Source organism: Lepidochelys olivacea (genome assembly GCF_965140295.1).
Source record: "Lepidochelys olivacea isolate rLepOli2 genome assembly, chromosome: 2".
NCBI lineage: Eukaryota > Metazoa > Chordata > Testudines > Cheloniidae > Lepidochelys > Lepidochelys olivacea.
Window position 1 is genome coordinate 108840718 of NC_140412.1, and position 18023 is coordinate 108858740.

Consider the following 18023-nt stretch of genomic DNA (forward strand, 5'->3'; position numbering starts at 1 on the left):
ACTTCTGGAATCACGTGATGGCACCAGAATATCAGCTTTCATTTTTGAAAAGAGTTTCTAGCATGTGAAGAAAACCTTGAAAACAAACTGTGAATAAACAATGCATGTCTGCCTGAGTCCCCAAATAGTCTGAAACAATAGCTCTGAGGGATGTGAACAGCTCCATTCATCTCAATGGAGTTTTAACACCAAAACCACTGCACTCTGGAGGACTACACCAACACCACCTCAGTAGAAGACTGTAGGTTTGGAAGGAGAAAAGTACTTCTGCATGCACCCAAGCAAATACTCCAACAGTACAGGGAGTTCCCCCTGCTGCCACTCCTGCCTCTCCAAAGGGAAGAGATGACTCATGGTGCTTCTCTTGGGTTGTGAAGAAGGTGGCCCCATGTTCCTTTCCCCTGGCTCTCTGAGAATGGAGGGTTTCCTTGGTCATTATGTGCCTAGTGCCCCAGCATGAACAGATCAGGTACCACGTGGTTCACTTTCTCTCATTCCACTCCTATCGATTTCAGAATTTCTTTCTTTCTATTTGTCTGGGTTTTTTTCATCAAGGTATCTGAGTGCTTAATGGAATATCTCAAGTATTGGAGTATCTCCTTCACTGAGTCAACCTATGGTGTTATGGGTCCAATGTCATTCTAAGAGTAAATGCTTACTTGGCAGATGCCTGATTTTATGGAGTATGTGCCATTCTGAATCTACTGGCTGGGCCCTGTGCTAGTGTTTGCAGTAAGTGGGTTCAAACTTTACAGCTGTGGTTGATCTGTTTTGTGACATGGAAGAGGGCCATCACTCCTTATACTGCTAAAATACTTCAGCACACACATAGTTAATACCAGCTATTCGAGGTATAGACTCTGGAGAAGTCTGTGGCAATGTTATGTCTCAGCAATTCTTGCTTTGAGAAATCTGTATGGGAATGTCTACATGGCAACGTCATAGCTGGCTGCTATCAGGAGAGAAAAGACTACAAATAAAGACCACATGCTCTTGAGCACAAAAGAAAAACCAAATGAGTTTAACAGATGTGCACATGTTCAAATATCCAAAATATCTGTGTCTTGCATAGCTACCTCACTCTGCTGCCAGGTGTTGCAAAGAATTTTCCACCATGCTAAATGGAGACTGTTCCCTAATAGGAACCACTAGATAATCTGTTAGATTTCTAATAAAATATTATTTTTACTGTTTTTTTTAAAGTAAGACATCAAATCAATTACTTTTTTTAAACTAAATTTACTACACAAGTAATAATAGTTTGTGGAAAATGACTTATGTCATAGACATGAGCAGCTGCTATGAATTTGGATATTAAGTAATTCACTCTCTTTTTTGTGTGCAAGGGCTGCATGATTTTAAAAAATTTTCATATGCCCCAATATGTGCCAGCTCTACTAGGTTATCTGAAATCCAGCTGCTGTTATGATAATAGCTGCCAAGTTTCAAACTACTGAAGAGAATAATGCATCAGCTTCACGTCAGTTCAGATATAAATTGACATAGTTCCTAGCTAAGATATGTGCTAACATAACCTCTTAATTAAAAAAACAACAACAACGAAGGCATTACCATCGTTTGAAAAAAATCAAACTTCTCAGAACGAGTAAACATGAAGATGATGATAATAAAAAATAATGGATGCAACCTTTGCTCTTGCAAGTAACCCCATTGCAATCAATTTCCCTGAGTGCATCAGAGTATCCACTCACCTCAGTAAAGTTTGCAGGAGAAGGTCCTTCCATTTTTCAATAGTTACTCTTTGTTATGCCTCCCACCTGCCATGCAGTTTTTCGCATTTCATGCTTTATGTAGTTAAACCACGGTATTTTATAGTGATTTGGATAAGAAAAATTGACACTCTAAATTAAGTGTGTACAAAGGAGTGAAATCCCAGACCCAGGGTGTAAAGTGAAGAACCTTTACTCATTCAAAAACAAAACAACGACAAACTACACCCAAGCTAAGTCAAACACAAACTAACACACAAATACCCAGAAAGCCAAAGAAAGAAAGTGAGAAATAATTCTTTCAGATTTTTATGAGTTTTCTCAAAAAGAACAGGAGTACTTGTGGCACCTTAGAGACTAACACACTTATCAGAGCATAAGCGTTCGTGGGCTAATAAATTTGTTAGTCTCTAAGGTGCCACAAGTACTCCTGTTCTTTTTGCAGATACAGACTAACACAGATGCTTCTCTGAAACCTATGAGTTTTCTGTCATTCCACCTGGGAATATTAATTCAAAATAGGCCAAGAAGTTACAAAGTAATTGTAAGTAAGATATTTAGTGCCATATTTTGCACTTCAATCTTAGTACTTGATGTCATAAATAAAAAAACCCAACAACTAAAAAACCCCAACTTAGTTAATCAAATGCTAAACGTACTATTACTGGCTGTTAAAAATGTTTTCCTGCTTAACATAACATCATTTGTCTTTTACTTATGTAAAAAGTATGTATGACATATATGTATGACATATATTCTGTCCTTATAGGAAAAAAGTCTTTCCATAAGTCGTCCCAATTCTTTAAAGCCAACTCAGGGGACTAACATACAAAAGTAAATTTATTCCAGTTAGAGAACATAAAATACTACTTAGTAAAAAAAATGTCAATTTATGTTATCATGAGTTGGACCATCTCCAGTATGCAGATTATACAATGCCGAAAAGCCACATTAAAGTTAAAGACTTCAGCAAAGTGAACTTCAAGCAACCTATATATAGTAGTTTAGGCATAAAAATTATCTAAAATTCTATTATTTGAAAAAGATTAGGAATCTATTGACAATTTAAAAGCATGTCATGCAGAGATGGACAGTATTTATGAAACTCAGGCAAATGAGCAAACGACATCAAGAGTTTTATAGAAAACTCAGACTTTGAAAGCTTTTTCATACCTTATTTATGAGGTTGCAAGCTGCATTTTCAGCCACATGTTCTTAACATTGCAAAAAAAGAACAGTGGTATTTTCTTGAGTATTAACAGACTTACTTTTCTTTAAGGAAATCCACTACCCGTTTGAAGTCTTCCACACAGTATTCTCTTTTCATGTCCATGAGTATGCTGTCAGAAGCAGATTGGACTGGTATGTGAAGAAAAGCATATACTCTTGGATGATTGAGAATCTTTGCCATTTCCTAAAAAGTAGTCAGAAGAAAATATGTTTAGCCAATCGTTAAAACAATGTACAGAAATCCCATAAAAACCACACATGCTAATGAGGGTCAGTAATGGGGTTTCTGATGCCCAAACAAAACTCAATTTTATTGCCTATTCATGAGTCAGCAAGGACAGGAGGAGAGGTTAGCAAGGATTTTTCAGCAATAAGATGAAAAATTTAGGATTATACTTCACTTCAAATAGAATGTATCAAGAAAGTTTTGTCCTCTAACTAGTATAGTTTGGTAGAGACATGAATATAATTTAAAAGCAAACACTGGAAGCACAGAATTCTAGAACTCTGACTTAGTCTGATTAAAATCTTTAGCAGTGCTCTCAGAGAGCGCCTGTTTTGATTTTCATGAGGGAGCAATGAATAGTCTTTTTCTGTGGGAGACAAACCAGCCCACACACATTTGCATCTAAGTGCATCCTCTTTAGTTTCTATTTTGAGCATCTTTAAGATTGGCCATTTGCTAATTAAGGAAGAGCCAATGAATTGCAGACTTGCTCCTCTACTATGTAGCAGATTTCAGCCTGTAATTCAAGAGCAAGAAGAAACTGGAAATTAAAAGGTGACAGTTTTAAAAGGAAATACATTTATTGAGTACTTTGAAACACAAGGGTGGGCTTGAAGAGTGATGGAAGATGTAATGGGATGAGCAGAGGACGTGACTGTGGGGAAACAGGATGGGGGCCTGTTAGCCTCTAAGGTGCCACAAGTACTCCTCGTTCTTTTTTTAGGATGGGGGCCATGCAGGGTCATGGTTGGAATGTAATGGAGAGCATATGGGAAGATGAATGACTTAACTGCTTATTTCCTTGCTTTTTACAGCCTGCATTGGCAGAATATGCAATCTAAGTTAAAGTTTTTGGCTGCCCAAGATGATGTGCCTTAAAGGGGTCTGATTTTTAGAAAGTGCTAAGCTAACCCCCCTCACCATCCTCCAAAAACAGACATATTTAATGTGTCACAAATTGGGCACTCAAGAACTGAAATACCCCAAAACTCACTAGTTACTTTTGAGAGTAACAGCCGTGTTAGTCTGTATTTGCAAAAAGAAAAGGAGTACTTGTGGCACCTTAGAGACTAACCAATTTATTTGAGCATAAGCTTTCGTGAGCTACAGCTCACTTCATCGGATGCATACTGTGGAAACTGCAGAAGACATTATATAAACAGAGACCATGAAACAATACCTCTTCCCATCCCACTCTCCTGCTGGTAATAGATTATCTAAAGTGATCACTCTCCTTACAATGTGTATGATAATCAAGTTGGGCCATTTCCAGCACAAATCCAGGTTTTCTCACCCTCTGCCCCCCCCCCCCCCAACTCACTCTCCTGCTGGTAGTAGCCCATCCAAAGTGACCACTCTCTTTACAACATGTATGATAATCAAGGTGGGCCATTTCCAGCACAAATCCAGGTTCTCTCACCCCCCACCCCCCCCCTCCAAAAACCACACACACAAACTCACTCTCCTGCTGGTAAAAGCTTATCCAAAGTGACCACTCTCCTTACAATGTGTATGAAAATCAAGGTTTTTGTGGATTTGTGCTGGAAATGGCCCACCTTGATTTTTATACACATTGTAAGGAGAGTGGTCACTTTGGATGTGCTATTACCAGCAGGAAGTGAGTTTGGGGGGGGGGGGGGGCGGAGGGTGAGAAAACCTGGATTTGTGCTGGAAATGGCCCAACTTGATTATCATACACATTGTAAGGAGAGTGATCACTTTAGATAAGCTATTACCAGCAGGAGAGTGGGGTGGGAGGAGGTATCATGGTCTCTGTGTATATAATGTCTTCTGCAGTTTCCACAGTATGCATCCGATGAAGTGAGCTGTAGCTCACGAAAGCTTATGCTCAAATAAATTGGTTAGTCTCTAAGGCGCCACAAGTACTCCTTTTCTAGTTACTTTTGGAAATCTTGGCCTAAAAAACAGTGTATAAATGAAGGAGAGAAGTAGTTACATTCTTTGGTGAAAACATCTTGACTACCGTAACCAGACAAACCAAATTTAAAACATTACATTAGTACAAATATTAATAAATACAGAAATAATGCAATTAATGCACAACAAGGTATATACAGCTAAACCAAGCTAACAGATTAACTCAAGGTACATCAAGCGCATTCACTGATGGCAGAAAAGTGCCACATTGGACCTGTATTTTTTTGAAACATTTCTGAAAAAAAAATATAGAATCTTTTATCTAAACTTTAGATATTCAAATAACATAAAACTTGCATCCAACCCTCCCACCCCAACACACAAAGTTTTGCCAAATAAAATGACTCCCAGTTTTGCCAATCTCTCTTTACCTCTTCCCCACAAACTTTGGGGATTTCCATAAAAACATTTGCTATGAACCACCCCAGTTTTCAAAACCAAATACCTTATTTTGTCCATCACTAATAAAATTATTAGTTTTCCTTTATCAAATAAGGGAAACAAGGCAAGAGCTCCAGTATGAGTGATTAACTGAATACTGTTCCAGTATAGAATTCGTTTGCACAGCAGACTCTTCCTCTTTCGCCAGCTCTACTCCTAATTCAAAACAGTTTACTCTGAATTATCCTTCAAAACTATACTGCATTTATGATACAAGTAAGTAAGGAATAAGGAGTAAGGCAGAAATCACTAATTTGCCTCAGCATTTTTTGAAACTTTCTTAAAATGTGTCCCTGTCCAGTTTTTAAATCAACCAATCAATCCCCTCACACACAGCTAGTGACATTCGTTAGCTTTGTTTTGCTATTCTCCTATTCAGCTTCGTTTTGCTATTCTCCTATTCAGCTTCGTTTGTACAATACTTCCTTAGAAGTTTTCAAGGTCAGGCTTGACAAAGCCCTGTCTGGGATGATTTAGTTGGGGATTGGTCCTGCTTTGAGCAGGGGGTTGGACTAGATGACCTCCTGAGGTCCCTTCCAACCCTGATATTCTATGATTCTATGAATACTTGCATCTTTTTGTGCTGACCACTGAATAAAAAAAAAAAATAAAAAAAAATAAGGATTTAAGCTCCCACTTATATTCTCTAGCTCTCACATATAAAAGAAACATCATTTTTCATCTAGTTGTTCTAAGGCTCAGTGTAAGGCTCTTATATTTGACTCGATTCTTCTTTGTAAATTATTTAATTGTTATTTTATATTTCCAGTGTGATACCACCCATCGACCCCAATCAAAATTCGGGCCTTACTGTGTTAAGCAATATATAGTGGTAGACTTGGTCCTTTGTGTTCCCTCTTTAATTCATCCATTTCTGAAGTTACCTTTTCTTTGCTCCCCTTCCCCTTTTTTTGGCATAGTGCTTGCTTCTCTTTGAGACACAGAGCCCAGCTTTACATCAAATGCTGTTTTTAACTTTTGAATAGCTTGAGAGGTTCTATAAAAATAAATAAATGAATAAATATTAAAAGAATAGGAGGTGTAACTTCATTTGGTAAGGTTATACTGAATACTGGACAGTATTGGAGACTACACTGCAGTGTTGCCAACTCTCATGATTTTATCACGAGTTGCTCAATATTTATTGTGTTTCTTACTGCTCCTGGAGTCCTGTGATTACATGAGAAACTCAGCTTGCTTGCTTTTTTAAAGAAAGATTCCAGCTGTCATGATTGCAGAGAAAAGTGTGAAAATGTGAGCTTCAAAGGCTCCAAAACTAGAAGACATTTTTTCTGCAATGACTACTCCAAACAAGAATAACCTAATAACTATTAACTCACAGTAACTTGCAGCAAATCAATGCAATTTGCATTTGACCTACTGCAGCGTAGTGTACTAACAGGAAACTTAACTCTGTCCATTGTAAGAGAGGAAGACTTAACATGAAATACATTCAGCAGCTATATTAAAAAAGTCCCTGGTCAAAACTGCTTGTTTCAATTAGCTTTCATGGAAACCACACAGGGGCTTCTATGATCCTTGCAATCAGAGTTGCAGATTTGTATCAGGAACACGAACATGACGTTGTTCAGTTAATAAACTCATTTTGCTCAGTTCTGTGCCAATATGTCAGAGGATTCCCAGCTTTAATTAACTGAACTGCTCCTCAACTGTCATTATGGGCCCCTGAATTTTCACAGAAAGAATCACAAGTGTAAGATCAAGAAGGCAAAAAATCCTGAGGGAATGCATGAGATGGTCACCTATGTGTTGATAAATGTCACTGACATTTTCACAGTACTGTTTTATATTTGGAAAAGACACGGGGGGGGGGTGTCAATATCAAACCAAATGTATCTTTCAAAAAGCTAATTGTGTGTGTGTGTGTGTGTGTCTGAGAGAGAGAGAGAGAGAGAGAGAGAGAAATGTGTGTGAGAGACAGATGTACATATTATATACACAAAGAAGGCCAGGTTCAGAGCAGGCATACAAATTGCATGTCATATGGATTCGCTATGAGGAGAGCAGACAGTGATACTATGGTGTCAGATACTGCAATCCCATGAAGTATCCTTAGTGTCCATTGTTTTAAATGAATGGTTTATGTGTAATTGTTCTACTCCATGAGAGAGGGCTACCACAGCTCCTCCAGGAACTAAAAACAGTGGATGGTGATTAAGAAAACCAGCCAGGCTGTAACCCTCTTCCTCTCCCTGCACCCCTCCTCCCACAAGAGGTACCAGTGGATTCTCTGTTCAAACTGGATTCTTCAGAGACCAACAGACAAAGAATGGACTTTTGAATAAATAGCACAAGCTTACACTGATTCGGGGTTTTCATTTTGCATCTAAGACAGATAAATTACAACCGGTGGAAAACCCAGCTGTGGGTTCTGAAAAACTAAAACCTACCAGAGCCATAGGCGGAAGCTGGGAGTGATCTCCGGTAACCTTTTAAGTGTGCGTTTAAGTTCTCTGATTGTTTTAATGTATTCTCTGTAATGCTTTTACCTTAATAAATGAATGAATGAATGAGCTGGTTTAGAAAGAGCTGTGTGGTAACTTGTAACTGCATCCATACACTGGTCATAGTGTATTGATGCAGTTACCTCTGGGGCCATCCACCACAGGGTTAACTTTCAATGTTGAAATGTTTTAAGGAGTCCTGTGCAAATTGTTTGAAATATGTTTCTTGAAAGGGTTTATTAATTCTCATAAAAATCAAAGACTTCCAGCTTTAATATCCAAAGCTCCATGGTACCTAACTAGTAAAGACAGACATGATTTCCTCAAGGTTTTGACTCCAGGTATGGAAAGTAATCTGATTTAAAAGTATTATTCCCCATGCTATTCTGTTTCACTAGCTATCAAGAAAAATGAGCTATCAGAAATGGTGATAAGATAAAAGGACTTGACTTTGATTTTGGAGTGAGTGTTGTCCCATCAAACAGCATATAGGTAAAATATTATTTGTGTCTTGCAAACAGGCATACGAGCTACATTTTTTACTGATAAGACAAACTAATGATGAGTTTTAGGTAGTGGTACCAATCTGCGTACGTGATTATCTTTCTAAAAGCTGTGCAAGTATAATGCGTTTGTATCCACTTTAAACAGAATAACGATTGCAGCCTGCAATATTAAATCACTGAATAGCCTATAGCTGAGCCAGCGAAGTCAAAATGCTAAATTCCAATTTAGGCTTTCAAACTGCTCATTAACCACTGTATATATAAGGTGAATGTCTGATTTCCTGGATCTGTTTGTCTTCTTACTGCACTACTAAATGTTTACACAGTCTCCAGAGACAGTTAGACTGTGCCCTTCCCTGTTTTTCAGTGATCTGCACAAAACTCAGTGAGACAAAAAAGAAAGCAAGAGAAGAAAAGAGATCATATCCAAAGAAAATACCAACAACACTGTTGGGCTTGCTTATACATCAGTTTCAGATGTCAAATCTTTCCTGATATTGTGACTTCCCATAACAGAAGTCATAACTCTCAACTTCAATGCATTTAAAAAACAATCGTGGACTTAACAGGTAAAAGAGAAATACTGGCCAGTCAGGCATTTCTCTGGGTATGCCTACACAGCAACTGAGAGCGTGCTTCTCAGTGCAGGTAGGCAGATATGCGCTAGCTCTGCTCATGCGGGTGTGCTAAAAATAGCAGTGTGGCTATGGATGGAGGGACTAGCTATCTGAGTACAAACCTGCCCAACCCCCTGAGTACGTACTCAAGTGTCTAGTCTGAGCCACTGCCCATGCTGGCATGGCCATACTGCTATTTTTAGAGTGCTAGCCCAAACAGAGCAAGTGCGCGTCTATCTGCACTGGGAAGCATCCTCTCAGAAGTTATGTTTACACAGCAGCTATGTCACTTGTCTTATAAGTGCCACTAGTGCTACTTCCTTAATTTGTCCATTAAGATAGGAAACCGGGAGTCTGCAGTTGTCCATAAGGAGCTGGAACAGATGCACAAAAAGAATGTTTTGTTTGATTACTTAAAAAACCTGGATGTCAGGTTTCACAGCCTATATGAGCTCACCTGTTACTTGAAATTGCTGCCTCAAAACTTCAAGATAAACAAGATTTCCCAGTCTTATCAAGTCTCATCTTTCATGTACTTAAAACTCAACCAGGTACTTTACAATACAGGCTTTATTCAAATACAGCTTTGCATTGAACAGTCATACTTAGCTAATCCTTACAGATATTCCCACAGCACACACTGAATACAAAATATTAGATTTCATCACTTATTAAAACTATTAGCTAGTAGCCCAGAGAGGATGTAAAAGGACACCATGGACTAACAGAGTTCTACTTCACAGCATCTCTACATCTGTTTCCTGTTTATATTTTCACACAGCATTTTGCATTACTAGATTTAGTTGTATATTTCTGCCAGTAGGAAAAAAAAATATACAACTTATTTGATTCCTATCCGGACGTAGTAAAGGAACCACATTTGGAAACTTCTGTCTTTAATTATAACAGAAACAGCTGACTGCCAATTTTCCCTCTAGTGTGGCATCTACTAATAACTACTGTGACAGGGCTGGGCCAGATGGGTACAGGAGAGTGATCCTATTGGGATCCGGGCTTTGCCCGCCCACTGCTAAAGGATCCCCCCGCAGCCTAAGAGGGGGATCCACAGGACCTGGACACCAAATAAATACGGGGGACAACTAATGAAATAACAGGGACAGGAGTGTGGTCAAAGGGTCAAACGAAGGGAACCAGATGGGGACACCGAACAGAGAACCCCGGACAGCGCCCACGGCTCTTCAAAGGCGTCAAGGGAGTCAGTGGACGCCGCCCAGAAGAACTCTGCCCGGATTCATGAACGGACCGAGGATTGTAAATAGGCCCCACAGTCACAGGAGACTCCATCAGCCAACCTCCTCACTCTGGTTTTATAGACGGCCATTTTAGCTAGGGCCAGGAGGAGGCTGACCAGGAGATCCTGTAACTTTGTGGGGACGCGGATAGGGAAGGCATAAATAAGAAGGTGAGAGGAAAAGTGCAACCAAAAACGTAATAAAATATTGTTGAGGAGCCGGAATAGGGGCTGCAGCCTGGCACACTCCAAATATATGTGTGCCAGGGTTTCCCTCATGCCACAAAAGGGGCAGGTATCCGGGATAGGGTGAACCGTGCCAAGTACACGCCCGTGCTCACGGCTACGTGAAGGATCCGCCAACTGATATCCCCAGTGGGCCTCGGGACCAAGGTGGAATATAGGCTGGCCCACTGGGGCTCCTCACCCTCCAAAGGTGGTAGGAGGTCCTGCCATTTTGTATCGGGGCGGGACATGAGGGTGAGGGTGTGAAGGGTGGGGAGCATGAGCATGTATAGATATCTGGAAGCAGACCGGCTGCAGCTCGTGCAGCCGGCTCACGGTGAAGGGGTGGGGGGTCGGTTGGCTCCACGGGGCAGGAGCCCAATGAAAAGGTCCGGCAGGCCTGGGTGAAGGGTGGGTGGGGCGCGCCCTCGTCTAGGACCCGGTCGAGGTAAACCTGAGCAGCGGGCAGCAAAGCAGCCTTCACCTCCTGAAGTACGTGCTGGGGAGTATGAGGTCTGGAGAGCCCCATGCGCTGAGCGAGCGTCAGGGGATCCACCAGTCTCCCCAGTCGTAGTCCAGAAGGTCTCTGACTCTTGTGACGTCTGCCAGGACCAACCTCTGGTGCACCGAGGGGAACTCCGCCACCTGCACGCGAAGCTGGGGGTTGTGTAGCAGGGGCTCCGTGAGGAGATCTGCCCCCTTGGTGGCCGCCATGGACCTGGTCGTTGAAAGCAGTTTCCAGATCTGGAGGAGGTCCTGGTAGAAGACCGGCAGCCCGGAGAGGTCTCATGGAAGACCTCTTGGATGGAGATAAAGGAGCTGCCGGTCGTATCGGAGCCCTCGGAAGCGGCGCAGGAAGGCGTGCGCCAGTATGCTCCACACAGGACTACCTGCACCATAAAGGAGCCTCTGCAGGGCCTGTACAGACACTTCAGGCCCTGCCCTCCCTCCTCCAGGGGTAGATGGAGAACCCCCTGCAGGGACCCAGTGCAGTTCTGACCAAAAGAACTCCAGAATCGATGTCCGGAGGTTGGCCAGGAAACCCGGGGCCAGGACCAGGGTGTTGAGCCGGTACCAGAGCATGGACAGGACTAGTTGATTAAGCAACAGCGCTCTCCCTCGAAGGGAGAGACACCGGAGTAGTCCTGTCCATTTCCGGAGCTGCTCTATCACCACCCCTCTAAATTGTGCCAGTTCTCCGGCAGAGAGGGATGCGTGGCAGAAAGGTAAACGCCGAGATAGAGCAGCGGACCCACGCTGCACCGGATGGCCTGAAGCGCGGGTGGGAGGGAGCTCGCCTGCCAGCCGTCCCCGACCACCAGGCCAGAGCTCTTGACCCAGCTGACCCGGGTGGAGGAGGCTGCCAAATAGATGGCCCGGCAGGCCTCCACCCATGCCAAGTCACCCGGGTCCTGGACCACGAGGAGCACGTCATCGGCGTACGCCGACAGGACCAGCCATAGTTCAGGCTCCCGCAGCACCAACCCCGACAACCTCCTGCAGAGGAGACAGAGGAAGGGATCGATCGCCAGAGCAGACAGCTGGCCTGAGAGGAGGCACCCCTGCCGTACTCCTCGCCCGAAGCTGACCGATTCGGTCAGGATCCAGTTGAGCCTGGCCAGACACTCTGCGGAGGCGTACAGCACCTGGAGAAAACAGACAAACTGGGGTCTGAAGCCAAACACTTGCAGAGTGCTTAGGAGATACCTGTGGGTCCATCCTGTCGAACGTCTTCTCCTGATCCAAGGACAGGAGGGCAAACGACAGACCATCCCTACACCCGAGTTCCAAAAGGTCCCAGACCAGATATAGGTTGTCAAAGATGCTGCAGCCCGGGACAGTGTAGGTCTGGTCTGAGTGGACCACGTCCGCCAGCACGGACCCTAGCCACAGCGAGATTGCCTTTGCCATGACTTTGTAGTCCGTGCCGAGGAGATGGGATGCTAATTTCGTAAATCGCGGAGGTCCCTTCTTCAGCAATAAGGTGAGCACAGCTCACCTGCACGAAAGAGGGAGGACCCCGCTCTGCAAAGACTCGGCCCAGACGGCGACTAGGTCTGGGCCGAGGATGTCCCAGAACACGCAGTAGAACTCCATGGTCAGCCTGTCCATGCCCGGAGATTTATTGGTGGGCATGCGACGGAGGGCTTCCGAGAACTCGGCCAGAGTGAGAGGCAGCTCTAGCCGGTCTCGGTCGCCCGTGCTGACCATAGGGAGCTCCTTCCAGAGCACTCTGCAAGCGTTAGGATCGGTCGGATCCGGGGAGAAAGGGTTTGCGTAGAAGGCTCTCCCCTCCCACACATCTCCACTGGATCTGTGACGGGGGTGCCATCTTCTGCCAGAAAGCAGGTGACATGTTCTTGGCCCCCCTCCTTTTCTCCAGGGCACAGAAGAAGCGGGAGCCGCAATCCATCTCCCGAAGGAGACGGATGCGGGATCGAACAAAGGCACCCTGGGCCCAATGGTCCTCGAGGGCCCGGAGCTCCTCCCGCTTTTCCCAGCATGCTCTGCAGAGGGGCGGATCCTCGGGGCTGGCGGACAGACGCCTCTCCAGCTCTAAGACCTCCCATTCCAACTGCTCTATCCCCGCATCCCTCTGTCGGCTGGTGCCCCGGGTGTAGTCACGGCAGAAGAGCCGGGCGCGCACCTTCCCCAGGTCCCAGCACCGCTGCACCGAGGGAAAGGCAAGCCGCTGCCCTTGCCCGGCCAGCCAGAACTCCCGGAAGGACGTCACAAAGCCCACATCCTCCAACAAGCTGTTGTTGAAATGCCAATAGGTTGGCCCTGGCCTCTCCACGCAGAGGGAAGCCGTCACGGTGGCTAAATGATGGTCAGAAAATGGGGCCGGCCGGATGCTGGAGGAGTGGGCTCGTGAAAGGTGGAAGAGTGATAAATGAATGCGGTCCAACTGGGAGTGGCACGACCCATGGGACTCCACCCGGACAAAGGTGAACGTGGAAATGTCAGCCGGGTGGTGGTCGCACCAGACGTCCACCAGGGAGTGGTGTTCGACTATCTCCTGGAGGACATCCGCGGCGGCTGGGCACTGCTCGGTCCCCGAGCGATCCCGCTCCTCGAGGGTGGTGTTAAAGTCTCCGCCCAGGACCAGGCACTCGTGAGGATCTACGGTGCTGAGGAAGGTGGACGCCTGCTGATAGAATTGCAGCCGCTCCGGGCCCGATGTTGGGGCATAGACGTTAATGAGGTTGACCACGAGCCCCTCCATACGGATCTGGAGGTGCAGCAGGCGGCCTGGCACAGACTCGGCGACCCCCAGCACCTCGGGCCGTAGGTCAGGGGAGAACAGGGTCGCCACTCCAGCCATACGAACTGTGAGATGGCTAAAGTAGACCCTGTCCCCTGAGTCCAGCTGCCAGCTGTCTTCGGCGGCCGGATCCGTATGGGTCTCCTGCAGGAAGACCACAGAGTACCCCCCTCCCGAAGGAAGGAGAGCACCTGGTACCTGCGGAGACCCATCCTACAGCCTCAGGTGTTCAATGTTGCGATGGTGAGAGGTGCCATAAGGAGGGCTGGGGGGGATCCTCGCTGGCAGGGACACTCACGGCTCCCAACGGGCCGCGCAAAAGTCCGTGACCTACCCCACAGGTGAGTAAGGAGTCACGGAAGAGGCGGACCCGCTGATAGGCTGCGGCGGCCTGCTTCCCAGTCCTTTTACTCTCCCCTATTGTTGCGGTTCAGTGATGAGACAGAACACAGCTTTATACAAGCAAACAGGCTGGTCAGCAGAGATGGGCTGTTCTGCCCCCCTGCCTTCCACCTTCTCCTTTTATTATATTTCTCCCCCTAAGCATTACACACTGCTACACAAAGGAATGTATGACGTTGATTCATATGCTTAGTTACCATCCTCTATCTACTACAATCCTGGTTCTCAGGCCTTGAGCCCAGGCTAAAGAAACCTCCCACAGTTGCTGTCCAAACAATCAAGTTCTCAGGGTTCATATCTAGCCCTTGTCCTTGGATAGAGCAATGTGTGCATTGCTCCTAGGAAACAGTCAGGGTGTGCCCCGCCTGCTTCCAGGTGGAATAGCTAGACATTAACCCTTCACCCTATGAGGGCCCTCGCAGCCCGGAGGATTTGATGGAAATCCCGCCATTGCTGGAGAGCGAGCTGCACCTTGTTATGGTAGCCACGGAGCTCCTCAAGGAACTCCCGCAGCTCCTCTCACAGCATGGGGGGCCGGGGTCACTAGCCCCTGGCTTTCCTCCGGAGGGACCACTGACACAGCCCTGTGGCCCACCGAGACAGGCAGGCAAGGGGGGACCCCCGACATGGTGCCCGATGGGCTGGTGCCATGCGACCCCCTTCAAACCCCAGCTCAATTGGGGGCGGCGAAGGGAAGATAGCAGCCCATGGTGAGTCGGGACAGTGAAATACAGAGGCCGCTCCCTGGGGTCTATCCTCTGGGAGTGAGGAGATGATGGCCCAAGGGGCGGGCAATGTTATCTCGGGAAGTGGAGGGGACAGGGTCGGGGTTGGCATCAGGGGCAGGGCAGGGATCTAGAGTAGGAGCAGGGCAGGGATCAGGAGCAGAATCAGCAAGAGGGGCAAAGGCAGGATCCTGTGCCCCAGTAGCTAGGCCGCTGGGAAACGGCCCCTCTCAGTAAAGCTGACGAATCTGGGGGGTGGGAAGGGGGCCCTCTGCGATGCCGGGCTCTGGCTCCATGGCCGGCGTAGTAGCCACAGCATTGAAAGGTGGACAGCCTTCAGTGGGGTCCCCGCCCGGCAAGGAGCTCAGTTGTACCACGCCCACAAGGGACATCCCATAGGGCTCGGGTACCAGCCTCATGGCACCGGCCGTCGCCTCAGTTGGCTCAGCGGCCGTCAGCAGGGTGCCACCAGCGGCCAGGCAGATGGAGGAAACCAGGGAACCCTCAGAGGCGGGAGCGGAAACAGCGGTTAGGGGGAGGGAGCATGGAGAAAGGGGGGGCCAGGGTGAGATCACTCAGATCGAGGCCCGCTGGTAGAGGGTCGTCCTCCCGCTGGGTGACCGGGGTCAGACCCACGGCCTCGATCTCCTCGTAGATGGAAGGGAGCTCTCCCTTCCACCACCCTGGAGTTCTCCCCGCCAGTGCCCGAAGTGCCGCTCACCTCGGGGCTCACAGGAGCTCCAGATGGTAACGGGGCAGGAGGGGCTCCATCGGGGGCCTTGGAGGGAAGGGACTCCAATGGAAGGGTGGTACTGCCCTCCCGTGCTGCCACGTCTTCCCCAGCTCGTACCGGGGGATGGCATGTGCCCGCAGGCAAGGCAGAGGGCTCGGCATCGGTGCCCCCCTTTCTTGTCTTCCGGGGGGCTTCCGCATCGGTGGAAAGGAGCGGAGCTCGAGCCTTCCACTTGCCCCGCTTCCCCTGGACTAGGGCCCAGCCCTCAATGGCATCATCTGGGGGCCGGCTAACAGGGGTCGGGTCGGGGGGCAGGGGTGATGGCTCAGGAACTGTGGGAGACTGCGGTGGAGTGGCATGAGGGAGGGAAGATTCCCCCTGGGGCGGGCCCTCTCCCATGCTTGGCGGTATCCCTGCCGCACTCTCCTCGTTGGGCCCCGCTGGATTGCAGGCAGCAGAGGCGAGGCTCTCCCGCTCGTTTGGGGGAGGTACCCCTTGGGCCCGAGCGGGAGCACTGGTGGACTGAGGAGGAGGAGGGGCGGCTCCGGGTGCCGGGCAGCCAGGGGCACCGGCGATGATGGGGCCGGCACCCTGCCAGGGCTCGGGGGTCCCAGATGGCCCCCCTTGCCGGGCCAGGGGGCAGTCCCTCCAGACATGCCCCATCGCCTGGCAGAGGTAGCACTGGGCCTCCCCTATGGAATAATGCACCCGGTAATGGGCCCCCTGGTAGGGGACCAGGAAGGACCCCTCGAGCGCCTCTCCGTCACGCGCCGCTGGATGCAGTTGAAGCTGCACTTGCCGGCGGAACAAGAGGACGTGACGGAGGGCAGGGTCTTTGCAGCCCAACGGGAGAGGGCTGATGACAAAGATCGGTTTCCCCAGGGTGGAGAGGGCGGGTAACAGGGCGGCATTGGGAAGAAAGGAAGGGACAGAGGTCAGGTCCAGGCGGACGCCCAGGTCCTCTAGCGGCTCTAGGGGGACAAACACCCCCCCACTGCCAGGCCCTTCTCCACCACCTCCTGGGTGGCGGCCTCCGATGCCAAGAAGACGACGACCTTGCAATACATTTTGGAGGTCGCCACAATGGCCACGGGCCCCACCACCCTCGCCAACACCCGCACGTACGTCTCCACGTGGGGTGAGGCGGGCACCAGGAGGCAACAGACGCTGTGCTTCCTGGTCATGGTGGGAAAGGGGCCCCGGCTGCTATAGATGGTAGCGGAGGTGGTGGGCGGAAGAGATGATGTAGTGGCAGGCGGGGGGGCTGCCGCCACCTGGGCGTACACCCTGGGGACCGGGGGAAGGACACCCGCAGAGCTGGTGGAGGGAACAGCGGGGAGGGATGCCGCAGCCAGTGGTGGGGCAGCGGCAGTGGGGGCAGCCCCTGCCATGAAGGGCCTGGTCTTTTTAGCAGGGCCCTTCCCCTTCTTCTTACCTTGGCCCTTCCCGCCGGCTGGGGAGGCTCCCCCAGAATCTGAGGAGGCGAGGAACGTGGCGGCCCCGGTGGTCACCCCGGTTCCCGCCGCTGCTGGCGCCCCAACGTGGGTGGTGGCAGGTGGTTTGGCAGCGGCAGCGGAGGTAGAGGCTTGAGGGGGTGCTTGAGGTGGGGGAGGGGCTGGGGCTGCTGAAGGGGCCCTACCTGTCTCGTCCCCCGCCATCATGAGCAAGGAGGGAAGGGGAGACACCAGAAGGAGGAGGGGAAAGGGGAGGCAAGTCGACCACTCCTCCCCACTAGGCTGCAGGCAGAGGAGGATGGCGACAAAAGGGGTGGGCTGGAAGGGGAGACAAAACAGGGGCTAGGGGTCAGTCGCCGACACGGGGTGGAATTCCGGCTCCTCCAGCTGCACTAAGGGAGGGGGGGAATACAACAGCATTGGGGGTGCAGTGAAGAGGGTTTAAACTGAAATGGGGAGTGGCACAAGCACATGGGAGGGGGCATGGGCACACGGAGCAAGGGGCTAAGCGGGCTGGAGGTAGGGCAGGGAAACCAAGGGGCTAGCTTCAGAGGCTGGGGCAGGGCAAACAAACAAGGGCTGCAGAGGGAAGTGGGCGGGGCAGGCACCCAAACCAAACTAGTAAGGGGGCAAAGGACTGTAAGGGGCAAATGGGGCAGGTAGCAAGGGGCAAAGCTGTGAGGTGGGCAGTCCGGGGGGGGGGGGTGGGGGGCGGCACGTGTGCCCACATGCACTTGCACAAAGTCAGTTTGGGCTGGCTGCTGCTTCTGGCCCAAATGGTGGGAATAGAGCATGGCAAGCCAAGCAAGCAGCT

At 48.6% G+C, this 18023-nt stretch overlaps 1 protein-coding gene across 3 annotated transcripts in view; it reads right to left on the reverse strand.

Moving 5' to 3' along the window:
• CDKAL1 (CDKAL1 threonylcarbamoyladenosine tRNA methylthiotransferase) overlaps positions 1–18023 on the reverse strand; it is a 663359-nt gene that overhangs the window by 203228 nt on the left and 442108 nt on the right. For all 3 annotated transcript variants that reach the window (XM_084618215.1, XM_084618213.1, XM_084618214.1), the window contains one exon: positions 2999–3144. In XM_084618215.1, coding sequence (XP_084474341.1) covers positions 2999–3144 — 146 coding nt within the window. The remainder of the gene's footprint in view (positions 1–2998; positions 3145–18023) is intronic.